Genomic DNA, 22,071 nt, shown 5'->3' with positions numbered 1-22,071 from the left:
CAGGAGGGAGTGAGTGTCGAGGGGAGCTGCAAGTCCCAGGAAATGTGGCTAAACGCTCTCTCTAAGGGACTTTGTTCCCTTTTGGTTGAATCATTGTCTGTGTGGAGTCTGCATGTTCTCCCCGTGTCTGTGTGGAGTCTGCATGTTCTCCCCGTGTCTGTGTGGAGTCTGCATGTTCTCCCCGTGTCTGTGTGGAGTCTGCATGTTCTCCCCGTGTCTGTGTGGAGTCTGCATGTTCTCCCCGGGTCTGTGTGGAGTCTGCATGTTCTCCCCGTGTCTGTGTGGAGTCTGCATGTTCTCCCCGGGTCTGTGTGGAGTCTGCATGTTCTCCCCGGGTCTGTGTGGAGTCTGCATGTTCTCCCCGGGTCTGTGTGGAGTCTGCATGTTCTCCCCGTGTCTGTGTGGAGTCTGCATGTTCTCCCCGTGTCTGTGTGGAGTCTGCATGTTCTCCCCGTGTCTGTGTGGAGTCTGCATGTTCTCCCCGTGTCTGTGTGGGTTTCCTCCCACAAGTCCCAAAAGACGTGATGTTAGGTAATTTGGACATTGGGAATTCTCCCTCTCTGTACCTGAACAGGTGCCGGAATGTGCTGACTGGGGGATTTTCACAGTAACTTCATTGCAGTGTTAATGTAAGCCTACTTGTGACAATAATAAAGATTATAAAGACTTCTCACCACATTCTCAGACCAGGATGTTAAGTGACAACCTCGAAAAGTTGTTAAATCCAACTCTGTTGTGTAAAGATTGTGCGCTCCACCTCTCTCTTCCTGCATTATTCTCTCATCAACTCTCTCTCTCTTTCTCCACAATGCTTTCAACATCTCTACCAAAACGGTTTCTCGAGATCCCTTCTAATATCTTCAAAATGTCAAAAGCCCATCTTACTCAATTGTTAGACAGTCAGTTAGTCAATATTGAAATTGACTTTTAGTTAATTATACACATTGTTTTAATTTTATGGCAGATGTTTTCTATCAAGCTATATCTCTTATTTTGAGTTAGCCCCATCATTGAAAATATTTTATTTGAATATTTTTATTGGTGTTTCAAGTGACAGTTACAGAGAAGAATAAGGGCTGGGTTTCACACGTGAAGTATAATAAAACGACAAGGAAGAAACCTGTACATAGATTGGATCAACCAGCCTTCAGCCCCTCGCTGTCATTACAGCCGTCACTGGGGCTCCCAATGCTGGATAATATTTACATTTTGATATCATGTTAGATTTTTAACTGGTTTGTCCGGTTCCGCTGGAACTCCTACGTTTGGCGGTTGGGGTTGTCCCCAGTTTGCCCCTTCTGTGTCTTGGTGTGGTTGGTTCCTCAAGGGACTCAACAGTAGACTTAATTCCGCGGGGTGGGGGTGGCAGGGAGGAAGTCCCACTTCCCCTTGGTCGTCAGGCCATCGAGGGTGGGTCTGATTCTTATGCCGGTTCCTCCCCATGCAGGGAAGGCCTTTGTTCCCTCCAGAAAGTGGGCCTCCTGCCCATTTCCTTCTCTGCTTCTCTTGAGGTCTCCACTCTACGGGCAGCTATCCCTGTTTCCTGCCCACCGCCCACGTGCCCCCCCACCCCGCCCCACTGGCTGCAAACAGGTCTGTAAATAGGCTTGTGAATTTGCTCCATGTGGTGTGGAATCTCTGATTTCAAATTTGAATTTTTCTAGCCTCGGGAATTCGGCTAGATCTGACAGTCACTCGGAGGCCCCAAAGTTTCCGCCTGGCGGTCAGTGAGGCGAAGGCCAGAGCGTCCATCACTTTCCCTGTCTGGATGCTGTGATACCCCGAAGACCGTCACAGACGGGCACGGCTTCAGTTCGGCCCCCACCACCTTGGGCATATGATGTGGAGATGCCATCGTTGGACTGGGGTGGGCTCATTAAGAAGTCTTAACAACATCATGTAGAAGTCCAACAGGTTTGTTTCGAATCACTAGCTTTCGGAGCATGGCTTCCTCACCTGAGGAATCAGCCTGAGGAAGGAGCAGTGGTCCAAAAGCTAGTGATTCGAAACAAACCTGTTGGACTTTAACCTGGTGTTGTAAGACTTCTTACCTTGGACATAGACTCAAAGAAGACCGTCCAAAATTCCCTGAGTCTGCGGCATGTCCAGAACTTGTGGGTGTGGTTGGCCAGACCCCCCCACACTTCTCACACTTGTCCTCCACCTCAGGGAAGAACCCATTCATGTGTATCTCAGTGACGTAGGCTCTGTGCACTACCTTGAGCTGCATCAGGGACAGGTTGAAGATAGATAGAGAAATACAGCACAGAACAGGCCCTTCGGCCCACGATGTTGTGCCGAACGTTTGTCCTAGGTTAATCATGGATCATAGAATTTTGGACACTAAGGGCAATTTATCATGGCCATCCACCCAACCTGCACATCTTTGGACTGTGGGAGGAAACCGGAGAACCCGGAGGAAACCCACGCACACACGGGGAGGATGTGCAGACTCCACACAGACAGTGACCCAAGCCGGGATTGAACCTGGGACCCTGGAGCTGTGAAGCAATTGTGCTATCCACAATGCTACCGTGCTGCCCTTAAGAACAAATTAATCTACACTCTAACGTTTCCGACTCAACTACTTCCACAGGCAGTGCATTCCATGCCCCCACTACTCTCGGGGTAAAGAACCTACCTCTGACATCCCCCCTATATCTTCCACCATTCACCTTAAATTTATGTCCCCTTGTAATGGTTTGTTCCACCTGGGGAAAAGTCTCTGACTGTCTATCTATCCCCCTGATCATCTTATAAACCTCTATCAAGTCGCCCCTCATCCTTCTCCGTTCTAATGAGAAAAGGCCGAGCGAACACATCTGCCAGCTGGTCCACGTAGGCTCTGAGTGCATTTCATTGACATTTTGAAAATAGGATTTCTCGTAGAACATTTTCCTCCTGACTCCTTAAGTAAAGGAGGGGAATCGAACACATCCCCTAAAAACCCACCCAATTCAAACTGTCTGGATCGATACTGACACACCAGCTTCAGGGTCTGATGGAAAACCTGGAAAAGGATTTCCTTGACTAATTTTAGTGAAAGCATCCTGTTTCACCAACTCTTTGTACCTTTGATTCACAATGAGAATTGTCTTCAACTGCCTTCAAACATTCCCTAAAAGTCATGCAATTCCAGTTTAAGACACATAATTTCTTCTTCCGCTTGAGAAAGTCTCTTTATAATCCTTTGCTTTAATAGCTGTTTCAGAAGTGGATGCAATGATGTGACCCTGTTGTTGCAACAAAACTGACACATGATCAGTCTCGCATTCCAGATTTCAAATCTGGAATTGAGATGCAGGTAAATTTTGTTCATTCATCAGAGGTTTTGCACCATAATTCTTCGAAGGTTCTCTGACTGAGTGGGGTCAATGGTCCGGTTTTTCTGTGCCTCCTCGGCTTGTTTTGGGTAGCACAGGCAGCCCGATATCGGCCAGTGACGGGGTTTCATGTTTGCAGCCCCACTGGCGGCGAACCGACGGCGAGGGGTCACCGTCGTTGGAACTGGCCAGAAAATTCCAGCTAACGTGTTGAATTTCTCTCTATTCTGACATTAACACTTTTACTCTCTCTCTCTCTCTCAGTTGCTCCATCTGTGTCCTTTACCCGCCTGGGTAACAGCAACAAGCTCTCCTGTGTCGCCACAGGGTTCTACCCTCAGTCCATCGAGGTGATAATGCACAGAGATGAGAAAGATGCCGAGATGTATTCCAGTGGGGTCCGGCCTAATCATGACGGCACTTTCCAGATGGAAAAACACACCGACTACGACGCTGTATCGGCCAAGTACTCCTGTAAGGTGGCTCACAGTGGATTGACTGAGCCGATGATCCTGTTTTATGGTAAGACCATCTCCATTGTGTAAAGATCCAATCTTCTCGCCCGCTCTTTCTTGCTGTCTCTCTCTCCCTCTCTGTCTGGGAGAGATGGTCAGTGCTGAGCTGTATATCCTGGGATACTACAATGTGACTCGATTCAGTGCACCTTCTCCCCTGACCCCTTTAATGTTTCTGGTCCCTGATGATTGACTTTCTCACTCTGATTTATTCTGTCTTTCAGAGCCGAAGGCTGACTCCACAGTCCCAGTTATTGTTGGTATTGTCATTGCTGTTCTGGTGCTCATCGCTCTCGCCATTGTGGGTGTCGTCATCTACAAAAGAAAGGTAGGAAATGGGCAGTTGCACGCTGGACAAAGGGACTCCGGATGCTGCAAATGTGGGAAGCAGTGGGGAACTGGGTAGGTGTAAGATATAGTGGGCACGATTCTCCGCTCCCCACGCGGCCTGGGAGAATCGCGGGAGGGCACCCCGACATTTTTTACGCCCCCGGCGCCCCCCACGCGATTCTTTCTCTCTCTCTCTCTCTCTCTCTCTCTCTCTCTCTCTCTCTCTCTCTCTCTCTCTCTCTCTCTCTCTCTCTCTCTCTCTCTCTCTCTCTCTCTCTCTCTCTCTCCTCTCTCTCTCTCTCTCTCTCTCTCGCTCGCTCGAAAACATCGCGGCTCGCCGTTTTTCACGGCGAACGGCGATTCTCCGAGCCCGATGGGCTGAGCGGTCGGCCCTTCACGCCCGTTTCACGACGGAGGCAAACACACCTGGTCGCTGCATTCGTGAAATGGGCGCCAGATGCCCGTTTGGGGCATCCAGGGGCCCGATTGGGACTGGAGCACCACGACTGTGCTCGGGAGGGGACAGACCCACGATCGGTGCCCACCGATCGTCGGGCCAGCGTCCAAAATGGACACACTCTTTCCCCTCCGCCGCCCGGCAAGATCAAGCCCGATGCTCCGCCTCCGATGAGCCGACTTCCTGATTGCGCGGAACACTTAATTTTTGTCGACCCCTCTTGGCGGCTGCGGACTGTGTCCAGTGCCACTACAGTCCGGGGGGGGGGGGGGGGGGGGGTGGTCCAGGGGTGGTGAGGGGGGTTACTGGGGGTCATTATTTGGCAGGCCGGGTCCGCGAGTGGCCATGCTGTACGCTGCGGCCGCTGCTGTGCACATGCATGGCCACTAACTCAGCCATTCTCCAGCCGTTTGTGCCGTGGGAACCGGGTGATATACCCGGCCCAGCTGCTAGGCCCTCCCAATGGTCCCAGAATTGATGTGCCGTTTTACTCTGTCATAAACGTCACTGTTCCCACTCCGGCGTCAGCATTTAGTCTGGAAATCGGAGAATCCAGCCCAATGTACCTATTTTCCTACAAATGACCCCTGCCAGCAGGGAAAGTAGCTGGGAAAGATGAAATGGTTGCTGTCCCCCACCTTTCTCCTCTCTGAATGTCGCTCTCTGGTCACTAACTGAAACTTCCTTGTTTTACAGCGGGGCAGAAGACTGGCTACAATCCAGCAAAGAGTAAGTTTATCTCAAACCACTGCATCTTCATCTAACTGTGTAAAGAAAATAGGAAATATTGCTCACTTTGTATCTGTTCAGTGTTCAATTTATAGATCTGTCTTCATCGCTGTGTGACACCCCCCCCCCACACCCTCTGACTGTGTTTGTGTGTGACCTGCATTCTCTTGCGTTTCTGTGCGTCACCATCTGGCCCTCTCTGCCCCTTGTGACCCTCTCTGCCCCTTGTGACCCTCTCTGCCCCTTGTGACCCACTCTGCCCCTTGTGACCCTCTCTGCCCCTTGTGACCCTCTCTGCCCCTTGTGACCCTCTCTGCCCCTTGTGACCCTCTCTGCCCCTTGTGACCCTCTCTGCCCCTTGTGACCCTCTCTGCCCCTTGTGACCCTCTCTGCCCCTTGTGACCCTCTCTGCCCCTTGTGACCCTCTCTGCCCCTTGTGACCCTCTCTGCCCCTTGTGTCCCTCTCTGCCCCTTGTGACCCTCTCTGCCCCTTGTGCCCCTCTCTGCCCCTTGTGACCCTCTCTGCCCCTTGTGACCCTCTCTGCCCCTTGTGACCCTCTCTGCCCCTTGTGACCCTCTCTGCCCCTTGTGACCCTCTCTGCCCCTTGTGACCCTCTCTGCCCCTTGTGACCCTCTCTGCCCCTTGTGACCCTCTCTGCCCCTTGTGACCCTCTCTGCCCCTTGTGACCCTCTCTGCCCCTTGTGACCCTCTCTGCCCCTTGTGTCCCTCTCTGCCCCTTGTGTCCCTCTCTGCCCCTTGTGTCCCTCTCTGCCCCTAGTGTCCCTCTCTGCCCCTAGTGTCCCTCTCTGCCCCTTGTGTCCCTCTCTGCCCCTAGTGTCCCTCTCTGCCCCTAGTGTCCCTCTCTGCCCCTTGTGTCCCTCTCTGCCCCTTGTGTCCCTCTCTGCCCCTTGTGTCCCTCTCTGCCCCTTGTGACCCTCTCTGCCCCTTGTGACCCTCTCTGCCCCTTGTGACCCTCTCTGTGCGTTGTGGCCCTCTCTGCCCCTTGTGACCCTCTCTGTGCGTTGTGGCCCTCTGAGCCTGTTGCCCACTGATGGTAAACAGTTTATTAATGCTTGTTCTTCCATTAACAGCTTCTGATAAAGGTGATTCCTCATCAAACTCTTCAACCAATGCCACTGCCTAAAGGTATGAGTATTATTGATCAATAGTGAGTGGTGAAACTGGAGTTTTCCAGCTGGTGTTTACTGTACCCCCTCGGGTGGAATCTGGGTGCAGTTCAGTATCTTGTAAAATTATTCATTCTCGCTCTCTCTCTCTTCTCCCTTCTCACTCCTCTCTTTTCTCTCTTCTCTCTTGTCTCTCTCCTCTCTTCTCCCCTCTTTCTCTCCTCTCTCTCCTCTCTTCTCTCTCCATTAAAGACTGGGTCATGCAATTCAACACTTGAGCTTTGGGACTGGCCACCTGAGTTGCTAATCTGAGGCAAGACATATCAAGGGTGCGATCTACTGGCCATGGTGCGCCCAAACGGGAGAGGCACAGCCAAGGGTCAGGGCCTGAGGGGGCCATGCCAATGAAAGAAGGGCGGTATGAAGGATGGGAGGGTGCAGGGCGAGTATGAAGAGACCTCTGAAAGGTTTTGGGGGTGGGGGTGAAGGGTTGGGGTCGTCAAAGGGGATGGCCTGGAAGAGGATGTGGGAGGGCGGCACGTGACACAGTGGTTAGCACTGCTGCCTACGGCACTGAGGACCAGGGTTCGAATCCAGGCCATAGGCCACTGTCCGTGTGGAGATTGCACATTCTCCCGTGTCTAAGTGGGTTTCACACCCACAACCCAGAGATGTGCAGGTCAGGTGGATTGACCACGCTAAATTGCCCCTTAATTGGAAAAAAGATAATTGGGTACTGTAAATTAAAAGAAAAGAAAGAGGGTGTGGGAAAGCCTGGAAAGGGAGGCCCTCAGTGACCCCATAGTGGAGTGTCATCACTTGGGGGAGATGTGGAGTATGGGTGACATTGTCCATGGGTGGGGGGTGTGGCGGTCTTCAAGCCCATTTAGGGAACAGAGCACTCTTTCAAAATGGTGGCCTGATTGCGGAGGAGCCAGTCTGGGCAGTGAACTATTTTCATCACTGGGGAACTGAACTTGAAGTGTGGGCCTGACTGGGGAGAAATTGCCCAGGACCCAAAAAAGTGACTCGTCGTTAGGTATTCGAGGTGAACTCTGATAGAGAGGGAAACTCCCAGCAAAACCCACCACAAATGTCACTTAGAAACTTTTCTGCTGGATTGTGCCTCACAAGTAGTTTGAGGTGGGGAACACATCTCACAGCATCTCCCCCGGGGCGCAGAGTGCTGTTAGTTGCTTGTTTAATTTCGAGGAATTCAGTTTTCACTGGGGTTTTATGATGCCTCTTTCCCCTACTGTGGCCCCCAGGATCCAGTGTTACTAGTTAATGGAAAATGAGGGGTAAGGTGGGATTTGCTGGTTTTGGGTCAAGTGTGTTGCATTGGTGTTTGGGGTGTTCTGTTGGGACCTGCTGGTGTTTGGGGTGTTCTGTTGGGTCCTGCTGGTGTTTGGGGTGTTCTGATGGGACCTGCTGGTGTTTGGGGCGGTCTGAGGGGACCTGCTGATGTTTGGGGCGGTCTGAGGGGACCTGCTGGTGTTTGGGGCGGTCTGATGGGGTTTTGTTGGTGTTGGGGATCTGATGGAGGGGTTTAGGAGTTTTGGGGCAGATCTGATGGAGGGTTTGGGGCCTTTATGGGGTTTTTGGGGTCTGGTGGGGTTTGTTGGTGTTTGAGGAGGCTCTGATGGTGTTGGGGGGCTGATAGATCTACATCACTAACCATCTATTTTATTTCTCCTCCTCAGTGCTTTCTTGTGTCGCGGTGACATTCCACGGAGTTCAATCAATGATCAGCGAATGGAGGTGATGAGAGAATCGGGAGGGAGTTTCATCAACTACATCTGAAACTCTGATTGTAATGGGGGGGGGGGGGGTGTAGATAATGAATTATATGTGCTTTCTGTATTGGGAAATTGATGAATCTAGCATCAATTTGCACTGTTTACTGCACAAATTCTGGAATATTAGGCGGCATTTTCCATTCTGGAGACTGAGTGGCAGGAGCAGGAATTGGAATGACTTCCGCTGGAGGGCTGGACACGTGGGATCGTATCGTATGCTGGTCAGTTTATTCATTCTGCATCCATGAGGGCGGCAATGAATCTTGTGGTGGGGCTGACAGGCAGTGCCTCGATTCACTGTTACTTCACAGTCTCCATTGAGCCATTCACTCCTCCACACAGACACGGGCTATTGCAGACTCAGCCCTCCCCCTTACCCAGCCTTGGCACAGCTTGTATGACAGGCAGCAGACATATCTCTCAGGCAGCAGACATATCTCTGAGGCAGCAGACACATCTCTCTGACTGTGAATGGAAGGCGAAAGCAGCAGCTACCGACCTCAGGTTGAGCTTGCCAAGTGCACACTACTTTATGTACAGTCACAAAAGAGAAGCTTATAGCTTCCAGCTGGCTGGGTGCATAATCTGCAGGTGGAATATGATTCTGTCTTTTAATAAACATTCAGGCACATCGCCTTGACCTTTAAAACCACCATGAAAATTGGGTAAACAAGATTCCAAACTAACTTCCCACCAATGGGAATCTGATTTTCGGTTTTCCGACAAATCTTGCTGTCCCGCCCGCCATGATTCCTGCCGCTGGGAGTGGAAAATTCCGCCCATTGATTCATTCATTGATGTGGGGCTTATTTGCATTTTAACAGTTAAATTCTTTAATTGTCTCTCAGACATTTAGTGTAGCGGTGAGCCTGATCGCCATCCCTCAGCTTCTGACTACATTGTCAGGTGCTCTATTGGAGTCCGGAGCTCCACTTACACTGAATCCAGCTGGCTTTTCACGGATTGTTGTGCCCACCGCATCTGACCTGCCCACAGAGCGTGGGAGTTTGATTCCCGAGACCTTCGGAGGAGGGGTGGGGCGACCTGCTCCATGAGACCCTCCTGGGGAAGAGGGAAGTGTTCATTGCTAGGAGTTGTGGAACATAATCCGGTGTGTTATTGCTCATGGGGTTGGGTCGGGGGAGGGGGGAGTTGTGCTTTGCAAGAGGTGGCTCGATTCGTACTTGCAATTTTGTATTTACTTAAATTCTAATAAATTAGATTTGGACTCCAGTATCTGTCTCTGTCTAATGCATCTAATGGTAAGGAACATGCAAATCTTCTAACAGTGAAACTCCCAGATATCGAAGTGTTTAACAGATTTGATTCAAAAGTGCGATTATTTCTGGGAACGGCAAGACATTCCAGAAAGAGTTGTAAATCAGGAAATGGTAGGGAGGAAGGAACTCTGGGAAAATTACAATCACCAGGGAAGTGATACTGAGTAAATTGTTGGGACTTCGGGCTGAAAGTCTCCAGGTCCGAATGGATTTTATTGAAGCGTCTTAAAAGAAGTGACTAATGAGATTGTTGATGCAATGGTTTTATTCTTCCAAAAATTACCTAGATTTGGGGAAGGTTCTATTAAATTGGAAAATAGAAAAACGGCAAATGTAACTCCACAATTCAAAATGTGTTGGAGACAGAAAGCAGGAAACTACAGACCAGTTACAGGGAAAATGTTAGAGCCATTATTAAAGATGTTTTAATAATACCCTTTTATTGTCACAAGTATGAATTTACTCTGAAAAGCCCCCACTCCCCATATTCCGGCATCTGTTTGGGTAAGCTGGCATGGGAATTGAACCCGCGCTGCTGGCCTTGTTCTGCATCACAAACCAGCTGTCTGGCCCACTGAGCTAAACCAGCTTAATAATGCTGAACCAGCTTGATAAGATGTTATAGCAGAGCACTTGGAAACATTCAATCAGACAGCCAACATGGTTTACAGTCAATTAAGTATTTTTGAAGTACAGTACAGGGTGCGATCGAACGGCCTCGCTGCGCCTGAATAGCAGCGGCTGTACCGTGGCGATAGAAGCCAGGTGACCCAGCTCACAACACCTCGCGACATCAAACACAATAGCACGAGATGATGCGATGTATTAGAGCGAGACAGCCAGTCTCACTTTAATATTGTTATGGGCTGGGGCTTAGAAACTCCAAAGTGTATTATGAAGTTCACCTGACCTACAACCTTTATGTTGAATTTGTTTAGGATGAGCACGAGAGCTTTCACTGAAGGTGTAATTCAATAGTCTTCCCAGACACTTTGCTCAAAAAATAAGCTTTATTCTAAGAACTTAGTTAACATAAACACACATCAAGAATTTTTATCAATTGCAAACATAACATAGAACAGTACAGCACAGAACAGGCCCTTCAGCCCTCGATGTTGTGCCGAACAATGATCACCCCACTTAAACCCACGTAACCCGTATACCCGTAACCCAACAATCCCCCCATTAACCTTACATTACGGGCAATTTAGCATAGCCAATCCACCTAACCCGCACATCTTTGGACTGTGGGAGGAAACCGGAGCACCCGGAGGAAACCCACGCACACACAGGGAGGACGTGCAGACTCCGCACAGACAGTGACCCAGCCGGGAACCGAACCTGGGACCCTGGAGCTGTGAAGCATTGATGCTAACCACCATGCTACCGTGAGGCCCCACACAGCTACAATAATCTATGTATGACATTTAATGAATTCCTTCTTCACTATTCAATTCAAACACACAATCCTGTAAACCAAAAGCCCCTTTACAAGGGCGTGGCCCAGCACTCTGTATGAATGAGACTGGATTTCCCTGAGATTCTGATCCCGTCTCACCAGGTTTAAACCCTCCCAGAAAGCAAACTATATATTTTAAGTTCCCACAGCAGATAGTTATAATCAATGAGAGATTTTTCTGGAACAATTCTTTAAAATGAAACCATGGAAAGACAGGAATAAACACTTTTTTCTCCTTCTGAGTCCACAGCAGTCAAACTGAAAATGAAACTTTAAAAAACCTCTCAGCCACAGCTCAGCTCCACCCACAAAATGACATCACTGAAGCCATGTGATAAGACAAAAACTTTTCTTAAAGGAAGACTCCCGTGACACCTCCCTCAAGAAAAAAAAAACCCATCAACTTCAAAGATGGTTTTATTTTTCACCTTTTCGCTTGCCCATTCCTAACACTTGACAATAAACATACATACATTTTAAATCATCAAAACAGGCAAACATGTCCAAGAATACAGTCCATTTTTCCAGCATCGAACCTGCTTCACTATCACATTCGTGACAAAGCAGCGGCCATCACATTTTCTCGTCCTGCCACATGTAAAGTTTTAAATTAAATGGCTGTAATAATAAACTTCATCAAAACAGTCTGGCACTTTTATTCTTGAATTTGTCCCAAAACATCATTGGATTATGATCAGTATCTATAATTGTTTTAGGTGAATTGCTGATAACATAAATGTTAAAACGTTGCAAAGCCAGCACCAAGCTCATAGTCTCCTTTTCAATTGTTCAATACTTCCTCTGGTGATCATTTCATTTTGGGGTAAAATACCCAGAAGGCCGCTCTATTCCTTCGGCGTCTTCTTGCAAGAGCACAGGACCTACGCCCACATCACTCGCATTGATAGCCAGGTTGAATGGTTTTGTGTAATTTGTGGTGGCCAACACAGGAGCAGTCGTTAACACAGCCTTCAGGCCGTCAAATGCCTGTTGACACTCCGCCATCCGCTAAAACTTGCTAGGCTTCTTCAGCAAGTCTGTCAGTGGAGCAACCACGCTGCTAAACTTCAGCACAAATTTACGGTAAATACCACTCGTGCCAACTTTTCACAACTTCATTGAAGCCTACTTGTGACAAAAAGCAAATATTATTATTATTTCTCTTTATGTCAAGGGTATTGGAAACTCCACAATAAATTAATTTTCACATCCTGTGGGACCATTTATCCATGTCCAATTGTATGGCCAAGGAACGTGACTTGTGCTTTTCCAAACTTGCTTTTGGCTAGGTTTACCACCAAACCCACCCCCTGAAGTCGATCGAATAACTCCAAAAGATGCTTCAAATGTTCTTTCCATGTCTGACTAAAAGTCACCAGATAGTCTATGTACACCGCACAGTTGGGTAATCCTGAAATGACTTTGTTAGTTAACCGTTGAAATGTGGCTGGGGCGTTTTTCATGCCAAATGGCATAACTTTGAATTGGTATATACCATTTGGAATCACAAAAACTGAAATCTCCTTTGCCCTTTCGGATAAAGGTACCTGCCAGTAACCTTTAAGTAAATCCAATTTGAAGATAAAAGCTGATTATCCCACCTTCTCAATGCAGTCCTCCAACCATGGTCCGTTCTTGTAACTGCATTAACCTTTCTATCGTCCACATGCAATCTTTGGGTACCGTCCAGTTTCGGTGCCATCAGCTCCATTGGCTGCAACCCACATCAATTATGCCATTTTTAAGCATGCTTTCAATTTCTTTTTGAACCTGTGCCAATTTTAGGTGGTTAAGTCTATATGGATGTTGTTTAATTGAAATAGCATTTCCCACATCTACATCATGTATAACCATTTTAGTACTTCCCAACTTATTTCCACAAACTTGCCCATGTGATATTAATAACTCTTTCAGGTCAGTTTGTTTTTCCTCTGGAAGGTAACTCAATAATTTATCCCAGTATTTTTTTGGAAAATATTTTATTGAGGCATTTGTGATTTTATAACAACAATTACAAATAGAACATAGAACACAGCGCAGTACGGGCCCTTCGGCCCTCGATGTTGCGCCAACCTGTGAAACCATCTGAAGCCTATCTGACCTACACTATTCCATTTTTATCCATATGTCTATCCAGTGACCACTTAAATGCCCTTAAAGTTGGCGAGTCTACTACTGTTGCAGGCAGGGCGTTCCACACCCCTACTACTCTCTGAGTAAAGAAACTGCCTCTGATATCTGTCCTATATCTATCACCCCTCAATTTAAAGCTATGTCCCCTCGTGTTGGTCATCACCATCCGAGGAAAAAGACTCTCACTGTCCACCCTATCTAACCCTCTGACTATCTTATATGTCTCTATTAAGTCACCTCAGCCTTCTCCTCTCTAACGAAAACAACCTCAATTCCCTGAGCCTTTCCTTGTAAGACCTTCCCTCCATACCAGGCAACATCCTAGTAAATCTCCTCTGAACCCTTTCCAAAGCTTCCACATCCTTCCTATAATGTGGTGACCAGAACTGCACGCAGTACTCCAGGTGCGGCCGCACCAGAGATATGTACAGCTGCAGCATGACCTTGTGGTTCCGAAACTCAATCCCCCTGCTTATAAAGGCTAGCACACCATATGCCTTCTTAACAGCCCTATTAACCTGGGTGGCAACTTTCAGGGATTTATGTACCTGGATGCCGAGATCTCTCTGTTCATCTACACTACCAAGAATCTTGCCATTAGCCCAGTACTCTGCATTCCTGTTACTCCTTCCAAAGTGAACCACCTCACACTTTTCCGCATTAAACTCCAGCTGCCACCTCTCAGCCCAGCTCTGCAGCTTATCTATGTCCCTCTGTATCCTATAACATCCTTCAGCACTATCCACAACTCCACCGACCTTCGTGTCATCTGCAAATTTACTAACCCATCCTTCTACACCCTCTTCCAGGTCATTTATAAAAATGACAAACAGCAGTGGCCCCAAAACAGATCCTTGCGGTACACCACTAGTAACTGAACTCCAGGATGAACATTTGCCATCAACCACCACCCTCTGTCTTCTTTCAGCTAGCCAATTACTGATCCAAACCGCTAAATCACCTTCAATTCCATACTTCCTTATTTTCTGCAGTAGCCTACCGTGGGGAACCTTATCAAACGCCTTACTGAAATCCATATACACCACATCAACAGCTTTACCCTGATCCACCTGTTTGGTCACCTTCTCAAAAAACTCAATAAGGTTTGTGAGGCATGACCTACCCTTCACAAAACCGTGTTGACTATCGCTAATCAACTTGTTATTTTCAAGATGATTATAAACCCTATCTCTTATAACCTTTTCCAACATTTTACCCACAACCGAAGTAAGGCTCACAGGTCTATAATTACCAGGGTTGTCTCTACTCCCCTTCTTGAACAAGGGGACAACATTTGCTATCCTCCAGTCTTCCGGCACTATTCCTGTCGACAAAGACGACATAAAGATCAAGGACAAAGGCTCTGCAATCTCCTCCCTGGCTTCCCAGAGAATCCTAGGATAAATCCCATCTGGCCCAGGGGACTTATCTATATTGACATTTTCCAAAATTGCTAACACCTCCTCCTTTTGAACCTCAATTCCATCTAGCCTGGTCGACTGAACCTGAGTGTTCTCCTCGACAACATTGTCTTTCTCCAGTGTAAACACTGATGAAAATATCCATTTAACGCTTCCCCTATCTCCTCTGATTCCACACACAACTTTCCACTACTATCCTTGATTGGCCCTAATCTTACTCTAGTCATTCTTTTGTTCCTGATATACCTATAGAAAGCCTTAGGGTTTTCCTTGATCCTATCCACCAACGACTTTTCGTGTCCTCTCCTTGCTCTTCTTAACTCTCCCTTTAGGTCCTTCCTGGCTAACTTGTAACTCTCAAGTGCCCTAACTGAGCCTTCATGTCTCATCCTAACATAAGCCTTCTTCTTCCTCTTGACAAGTGCTTCAACTTCCTTAGTAAACCACGGTTCCCTTGCTCGACAACTTCCTCCCTGCCTGACAGGTACATACTTATCAAGGACACGCAGTAGCTGTTCCTTGAAAAAGCTCCACATTTCGATTGTACTCATCCCCTGTAGTTTCCTTCCCCATCCTATACATCCTAAATCTTGCCGAATAGCATCATAATTGCCTTTCACCCAGCTATAATTCTTGCCTTGCGGTATATACCTATCCCTGCCCATTGCTAAAGTAAACATAACCGAGTTGTGATCACTATCACCAAAGTGCTCACCTACATCTAAATCTAACACCTGGCCGGGTTCATTACCCAGTACCAAATCCAATGTGGCCTCGCCCCTTGTTGGCCTGTCTACATACTGTGTCAGAAAACCCTCCTGCACACACTGCACAAAAACTGACCCATCTATAGTACTCGAACTATAGTATTTCCAGTCAATATTTGGAAAGTTAAAGTCCCCCATAACAACTACCCTGTTACTCTCGCTCCTGTCGAGAATCATCTTTGCAATCCTTTCCTCTACATCTCTGGAACTATTTGGAGGTCTATAGACAACTCCCAACAGGGTGACCTCTCCTCTACTGTTCCTAACCTCGGCCCATACTACCTCAGTAGACGAGTCCTCAAGCGTCCTTTCTACCGCCGTAATACTTTCCTTGATTAACAATGCCACACCCCCCCCTCTTTTACCATCTTCTCTGTTCTTACAGAAACATCTAAATCCTGGAACCTGCAACAACCATTCCTGTCCCTGCTCTACCCATGTCTCCGAAATCGGCACAACATCAAGATCCCAGGTACCAACCCATGCTGCAAGCTCACCCACCTTATTCCGGATGCTCCTGGCGTTGAAGTAGACACACTTCAAACCAGCGTCCTGCTTGCCGGTGCCCTCTTTCGAACTTTCAACCCTATCCCTATCCCTGACCTCACTACTCTCAACATCCTGTACACTGGGACTACAATTTAGGTTCCCATCCCCCTGTAAACATAACTCAGTAAATAGCACCCCCCCAAACAACAATCATACCCAGCCATCATGGCTTATACACACAATTCCCCTGTCTCTTCCCCTCCACATGCTGATCTCACCTAAACTAAACTAAACTATCTCCCCCTACCACCCTCATTCCATACCTTCTCCCTTTATAGTATCTGCTAACAGTTTAGTTTTCTCCAAAGAAGTCAATGGATACACGGCTGCCACCTCCGGACGAACCCTAACATTGATCCTCTGAGGGCGAACTTGATTTTCTCAAGCCTGAGAAACCCGCCCATGTCGCTAACACATATCCCCGATTTCGGGGGCTCCAAGTCCCTCCATGCCGATAGGATCCGTCTCCGGGCTACCAAGGAGGAAAAGGCCAACATGTCAGCCTCTCTCGCCCCCTAGAAGCCCGGGTCATCCGACATTCCAAAAATCGCCACCTCTGGACTAGGTGCCACCCTTGTCTTTACAACCGTGGACATCAGCTCGATAAATCCCTAAGCTTCGGACAAGCCCAAAACATGTGGACATGATTTGCGGGCCGTCCCACACACCTCCCATACCTGTCGTCCACTCCTTCAAAAAAACCTCCTTGGCCGGGCCACCGTCATTGGTGCCCAGTGGACCATCTTAAATTGTATCAGACTGAGCCTGGCACATGAGGATGCGTTGACTCTACTCAGAGCATCCTCCCATAGACCTGCTTCGAGCTCCTTACCCAGCACATCTTCCCACTTGTGCTTTACCTCTCCTATCTGGGTCCCCTCCCACTCCATGAGCTCTTTATAAATTTCCGAAACCTTCCCCTCCCCCACCCTCAGACTGGAGCCCACATCGACGCTCCCTCCACTCCCATATACTTCCCCCACTGCCCCCATACCCTCAGAGCTGCTACTATCACCGGACTTGTGGAATGCCGGGCCGGTGAGAACGGCAGAGGTGCCATTACCAACGGCCCTAAACCTGTGCCCCGACATGTTGCCGCCTCCACCTGCTCCCAAACCGACCCGTCCCCCACTACCCACTTCCTTATCATGGCTATATTTGCCGCCCAGTAATAGTTCTTAAAGTTCGGTAAGGCCATCCCACTCCCCCCCCCCCCCCCCCCCCCCCCGACCCGCACCTCGGCTCCGCCTGAACTCCCTGAACTCAGGGAGTTAGGAGTTAAACTAAAAAGTAGGACCTCAAAGGTAGTAATCTCCGCATTTCTATCTGTGCCACGAGCTAGTCAGAGCAGGAATGTCAGGATAGATAGGATGAATGCGTGGCTTGAGAGATGGTGCAAGAGGGAGGATTTCAAATTCCTGGGGCATTGAAACCGGTTCTGGGGGAGGTGGGACCAGTACAAACCAGACGGTCTGCACCTCGACAGGACTGGAACCGATGTCCTGGGGGGGGGAGGGGGGGAGGGGGGGGGGGGTGGTGTTTGCAAAAGCTGTTGGGGAGGGCTTAAACTAATGTGACAGGGGATGGGAACCAATGCAGGAAGTCGGAAGGAAGTAAAACGGGACAGAAACAAAAGGAAGTAAGGGGGAAAGTGTAAGGCAGAGGAGCTCTAGTCAAAAATCAAAAAGGGCGAAAGTACAAGGTACAATGACTGAGGGGAGCTCAGTGAATAGTCCCTGTAATACTAAAAGGAATACAACAGGAAGTAAAAACATAAATGGTAAGCAATGCGGCAGGTTGTTAAATGAAGATATGGGTTCAACGACAAGGAAAATTAGGAGAAAAGTTAAGATGAAATATAACTTAGAAGAGGTTACTGATCGAGGTGTTAAGATTCAAAACAGAGGTATAAAAGCCAACATAAGTGTACTTTACCTGAATGCTCGTAGTATTCGGAATAAGGTAAATGAGTTGATGGTGCAAATCATCATGAATGACTGATTCAGTGGCCATTGCTGAAACATGGTTAAAGGATGGTGACGACTGGGAGTTAAATATCCGAGGGTATCAAACTATTAGGAAGGACAGAGTGGATGGGAAGGGAGGTGGTAGCTCTGTTATTTAAGGATTAAATCCAGGCAATAGTTAGGGATGACATCGGTGCTATGGAGGGTAAGGTTGAATTCATTTGGTTGGAAATCAGGAATAGTACGGTGAAAAAGTCACTGATAGTAGTAGTCTTTAGGCCACCAAATAGTAACATTATGTTGGGGCAGGCAATAAACAAAGAAATAACTGATGCTTGTAGAAATGGTGCAGCAGTTATCATGGGGGATTTTAATCTACATGTTGATTGGTTTAACCAGGTCGGTCAAGGCAGCCTTGAGGAGGAGTTTATAGAATGTATCCGCGATAGTTTCCTAGAACAGTATGTAATGGAACCTACGAGGGAACAAGCGGTCCTCGATCTGGTCCTGAGTAATGAGACAGGATTGATTAATGATCTCATAGTTAGGGATCCTCTCGGAAGGAGCGATCACAATATGGTGGAATTTAAAATACAGATGGAGAGTGAGAAGATAAAATCAAACACTCATGTTTTGTGCTTAAACAAAGGAGATTACAATGGGATGAGAGAAGAGCTAAGGTAGACTGGGAGCTAAGACTTTATGGTGTAACAGTTGAGGAACAGTGGAGAACCTTCCAAGCGATTTTTCACAGTGCTCAGCAAAGGTATATACCAACAAAAAGGAAGGACGGTAGAAAGAGGGAAAATCGACCGTGGATATCTAAGGAAATAAGGGAGAGGAATTGAAGGGAAAAGCATACAAAGTGGCAAAGATTAGTGGGAGACTAGAGGACTAGAGGAGCAACAGAAAGCTACTTAAAAAGCTATAAAGAAGAGTAAGATAGGTTATGAGAGTAAACTTGCTCAGAATATAAAAACAGATAGCCTGACGGGGCCTCACGGTAGCATGGTGGTTAGCATCAATGCTTCACAGCTCCAGGGTCCCAGGTTCGATTCCCGGCTGGGTCACTGTCTGTGTGGAGTCTGCACGTCCTCCCCGTGTGTGCGTGGGTTTCCTCCGGGTGCTCCGGTTTCCTCCCACAGTCCAAAGATGTGCGGGTTAGGTGGATTGGCCATGCTAAATTGCCCGTAGTGTAAGGTTAATGGGGGGGATTGTTGGGTTACGGGTATACGGGTTACGTGGGTTTAAGTAGGGTCATCATTGCTCGGCACAACATCGAGGGCCGAAGGGCCTGTTCTGTGCTGTACTGTTCTATGTTCTATGTTCTATAGTAAAAGTTTCTACAAATATATAAAACAAAAAAGAGTGGCTAAGGTAAATATTGGTCCTTTAGAGGATGAGAAGGGAGTTTTAATAATGGGAAATGAGGAAATGGCTGAGGAACTGAACAGGTTTTTTGGGTCGGTCTTCACAGCGGAAGACACAAATAACATGCCAGCGACTGATAGAAATGAGGCTATGACAGGTGAGGACCTTGAGATGATTGTTATCACTAAGGAGGGAGTGATGGGCAAGCTAATGGGGCTAAAGGTAGACAAGTCTCCTGGCCCTGACGGAATGCATCCCAGAGTGGTAAAAGAGATGGCTCGGGGTAATTATAGGCCAGTGAGCTTAACTTTAATAGTAGGGAAGGTGCTGGAATCTATCATCAAAGACGAAATAGTGAGGCATTTGGGTGGAAATTGTCCCATTGGGCAGACGCATCATGGGTTCACAAAGGGCAGGTCGTGCCTAACTAATTCAGTGGAATTTTTTGAGGACATTACCAGTGCAGTAGATAACGGGGAGCCAATGGATGTGGTATATCTGGATTTCCAGAAAGCCTTTGACAAGGTGCCATACGAAAGGTTGCTGCATAAGATAAAGATGCATGGCATTAAGGGTAAAGTAGTAGCATGGATCGAGGATTGGTTAATTAATAGAAAGCAAAGAGTGGGGATTAATGGGTGTTTCTCTGGTTGGCAATCAGTAGCTAGTGGCGTTCCTCAGGGATCAGTGTTGGGCCCACAATTGTTCACAATTTACATAGATGATTTGGAGTTGGGGACCAAGGGCAATATGTCCAAGTTTGCAGATGACACTAAGATGAGTGGTAAAGCAAAAAGTGCAGAGGATACCGGAAGTCTGCAGAGGGATTTGGATAGGTTAAGTGAATGGGCTAGGGTCTGGCAGATGGAATACAATGTTGACAAATGTGAGGTTATCCATTTTGGTAGGAATAACAGCAAACGGGATTATTATTTAAATGATAAAATATTAAAACATGCTGCTGTGCAGAGAGACCTGGGTGTGCTCATGCATGAGTCGCAAAAAGTTGGTTTACAGGTGCAGCAAGTGATTAAGAAAGCGAATGGAATTTTGTCCTTCATTGCTAGAGGGATGGAGTTTAAGACTAGGGAGGTTATGCTGCAATTGTATAAGGTGTTAGTGAGGCCACACCTGGAGTATTGTGTTCAGTTTTGGTCTTACTTGAGAAAGGACATACTGGCGCTGGAGGGTGTGCAGAGGAGATTCACGAGGTTAATCCCAGAGTAGAAGGGGTTGGATTATGAGGAGAGGTTGAGTAGACTGGGACTGTACTCGTTGGAATTTAGAAGGATGAGGGGGAATCTTACAGAAACATATAAAATTATGAAGGGGATAGATAGGATGGATGCGGGCAGGATGTTTCCACTGGTGGGTGACAGCAGAACTAGGGGACAGCCTCAAAATAAGGGGAAGTAGATTTAGGACTGAGTTTAGGAGGAACTTCTTCACCCAAAGGGTTGTGAATCTATGGAATTCCTTGCCCAGTGAAGCAGTTGAGGTTCCTTCATTAAATGTTTTTAAGGTAATGAAAGATAGTTTTTTGAAGAATAAAGGGATTAAGGGTTATGGTGTTCCGGCCAGAAAGTGGAGCTGAGTCCACAAAAGATCAGCCATGATCTCATTGAATGGTGGAGCAGGCTCGAGGGGCCAGATGGCCTACCCCTGCTCCTAGTTCTTATGTTCTTATGTTATAGGACCACTCCACAGTTGATCACTGAGGTGGTTCCAGCGGAACTCCTAATGGTCTGTAGATTTTGTACCCGCCTCGGCATGGTTTTTACGGACTTTGGCACACAAATACGCTGAGATCTGAAATGGCAGCGGTATTGCCTTCTCAACATCGGCCTGTCATGGCGTTCATCTCAGAAGCACCATTCGCCTTGTTGTTATACGGCACCTGATCGGGCGCCTTGTGCGCATGATGCCCAGCTAGAAGTCAAAAGTGTCTGACACCCTCATTCGCCTTCCTCGGACTTTATGGGGAGAGATCTTATAACCTTCCTGAATACTATTGATTGGGGCAATTGGTTACCCCATGTTCTTTGGGGAATATGAGCTCCCCAATGAGGCGGAGTAATCATTAGCAGTGCAGCTGTATATATAGAGCTGGCCAGTGTGGTACCGACTAGAGGGAATCAGTAGAGAACATATTGTTGTCAATAAAGGTACTTTCTCTTTGACTCGACAAACCCGTGCTGGATTCTTTGTCTTACTCACAAAAGTGACCAAACGAGCGGGGTCTCCCTCCCCGTCCCTCAATCCAGAGCCAGCCATTTCCAGCAAGAGAGATTACCCAAAAGATACTTAAAAGGCACAGCAAGACTTCGGCCATGGTGTGAGTGGTCGCACATTTGGTGGCTCCTGCTCTTGGTGAATTTTGAGCTTTTTTCCCGGCTAATGCTGGGCTATGAGATTGTAAAAGGTGCAGGAGGGGTGGAAGGAGAGAGTGTCCCACCAGTGTACGGATCTGTGCATCATAAATGGTCGAAAAAGGAGGGAACAATCGTCGAAAGCTGCGGTGCCTGCGACACAGGAGAAGATGGCGGAGGGTCGGGGACCGATCATGCCTACTCGTACGTCAACGGAGCAACTAGCTCCATGAGAAATCTGTCCAGCAAAGGAAAGAAAACTTGGAGGACCTGGCCAGGGTGATGGACCCGATAAAGGCGGGGATCGACTGTGTGGAGATGAGCCTGTAGGCTCAGGGCCAGGTGATCCAGAAGGTGGAGGAGGCGGTGGGGAGCGCAAGGAGCAGTTTGCCTTGATGGCAGTGGAGATGGGGTTGATGCGAGATCAACAGAGGAGGCTGCAGGACAAGGTGGAGGACCTGGAGAATCGATCAT

At 47.8% G+C, this 22,071-nt stretch overlaps 1 protein-coding gene across 1 annotated transcript; it reads left to right on the top strand.

Annotated features, from left to right (window-relative positions):
- Positions 1-3,551: 3,551 nt before the first annotated feature.
- Positions 3,552-9,514, top strand: LOC119975867 (class I histocompatibility antigen, F10 alpha chain-like). Its single transcript, XM_038815754.1, has 5 exons — positions 3,552-3,845; positions 4,063-4,166; positions 5,322-5,354; positions 6,447-6,501; positions 8,186-9,514. The coding sequence occupies exons 1-5, from the start codon at positions 3,680-3,682 to the stop codon at positions 8,245-8,247; spliced, it is 420 nt and encodes a 139-aa protein (XP_038671682.1). The 5' UTR covers positions 3,552-3,679; the 3' UTR covers positions 8,248-9,514.
- Positions 9,515-22,071: the final 12,557 nt, after the last annotated feature.

This window comes from Scyliorhinus canicula, chromosome 13 (genome assembly GCF_902713615.1).
Source record: "Scyliorhinus canicula chromosome 13, sScyCan1.1, whole genome shotgun sequence".
NCBI lineage: Eukaryota > Metazoa > Chordata > Chondrichthyes > Carcharhiniformes > Scyliorhinidae > Scyliorhinus > Scyliorhinus canicula.
Note: the sequence above shows the minus strand (reverse complement) of the source record. Positions and strands in the feature narration are given on the sequence as shown.

Coding starts and splice junctions, on each gene's coding strand:
- LOC119975867 (XM_038815754.1), top strand. CDS start 3,680: ATGCACAGAGATGAGAAAGATGCCGAGATGTATTCCAGTGGGGTCCGG. Junction 4,167..5,321: donor TCGTCATCTACAAAAGAAAG/GTAGGAAATGGG, acceptor CTTGTTTTACAG/CGGGGCAGAAGACTGGCTAC. Junction 6,502..8,185: donor ACCAATGCCACTGCCTAAAG/GTATGAGTATTA, acceptor TCTCCTCCTCAG/TGCTTTCTTGTGTCGCGGTG.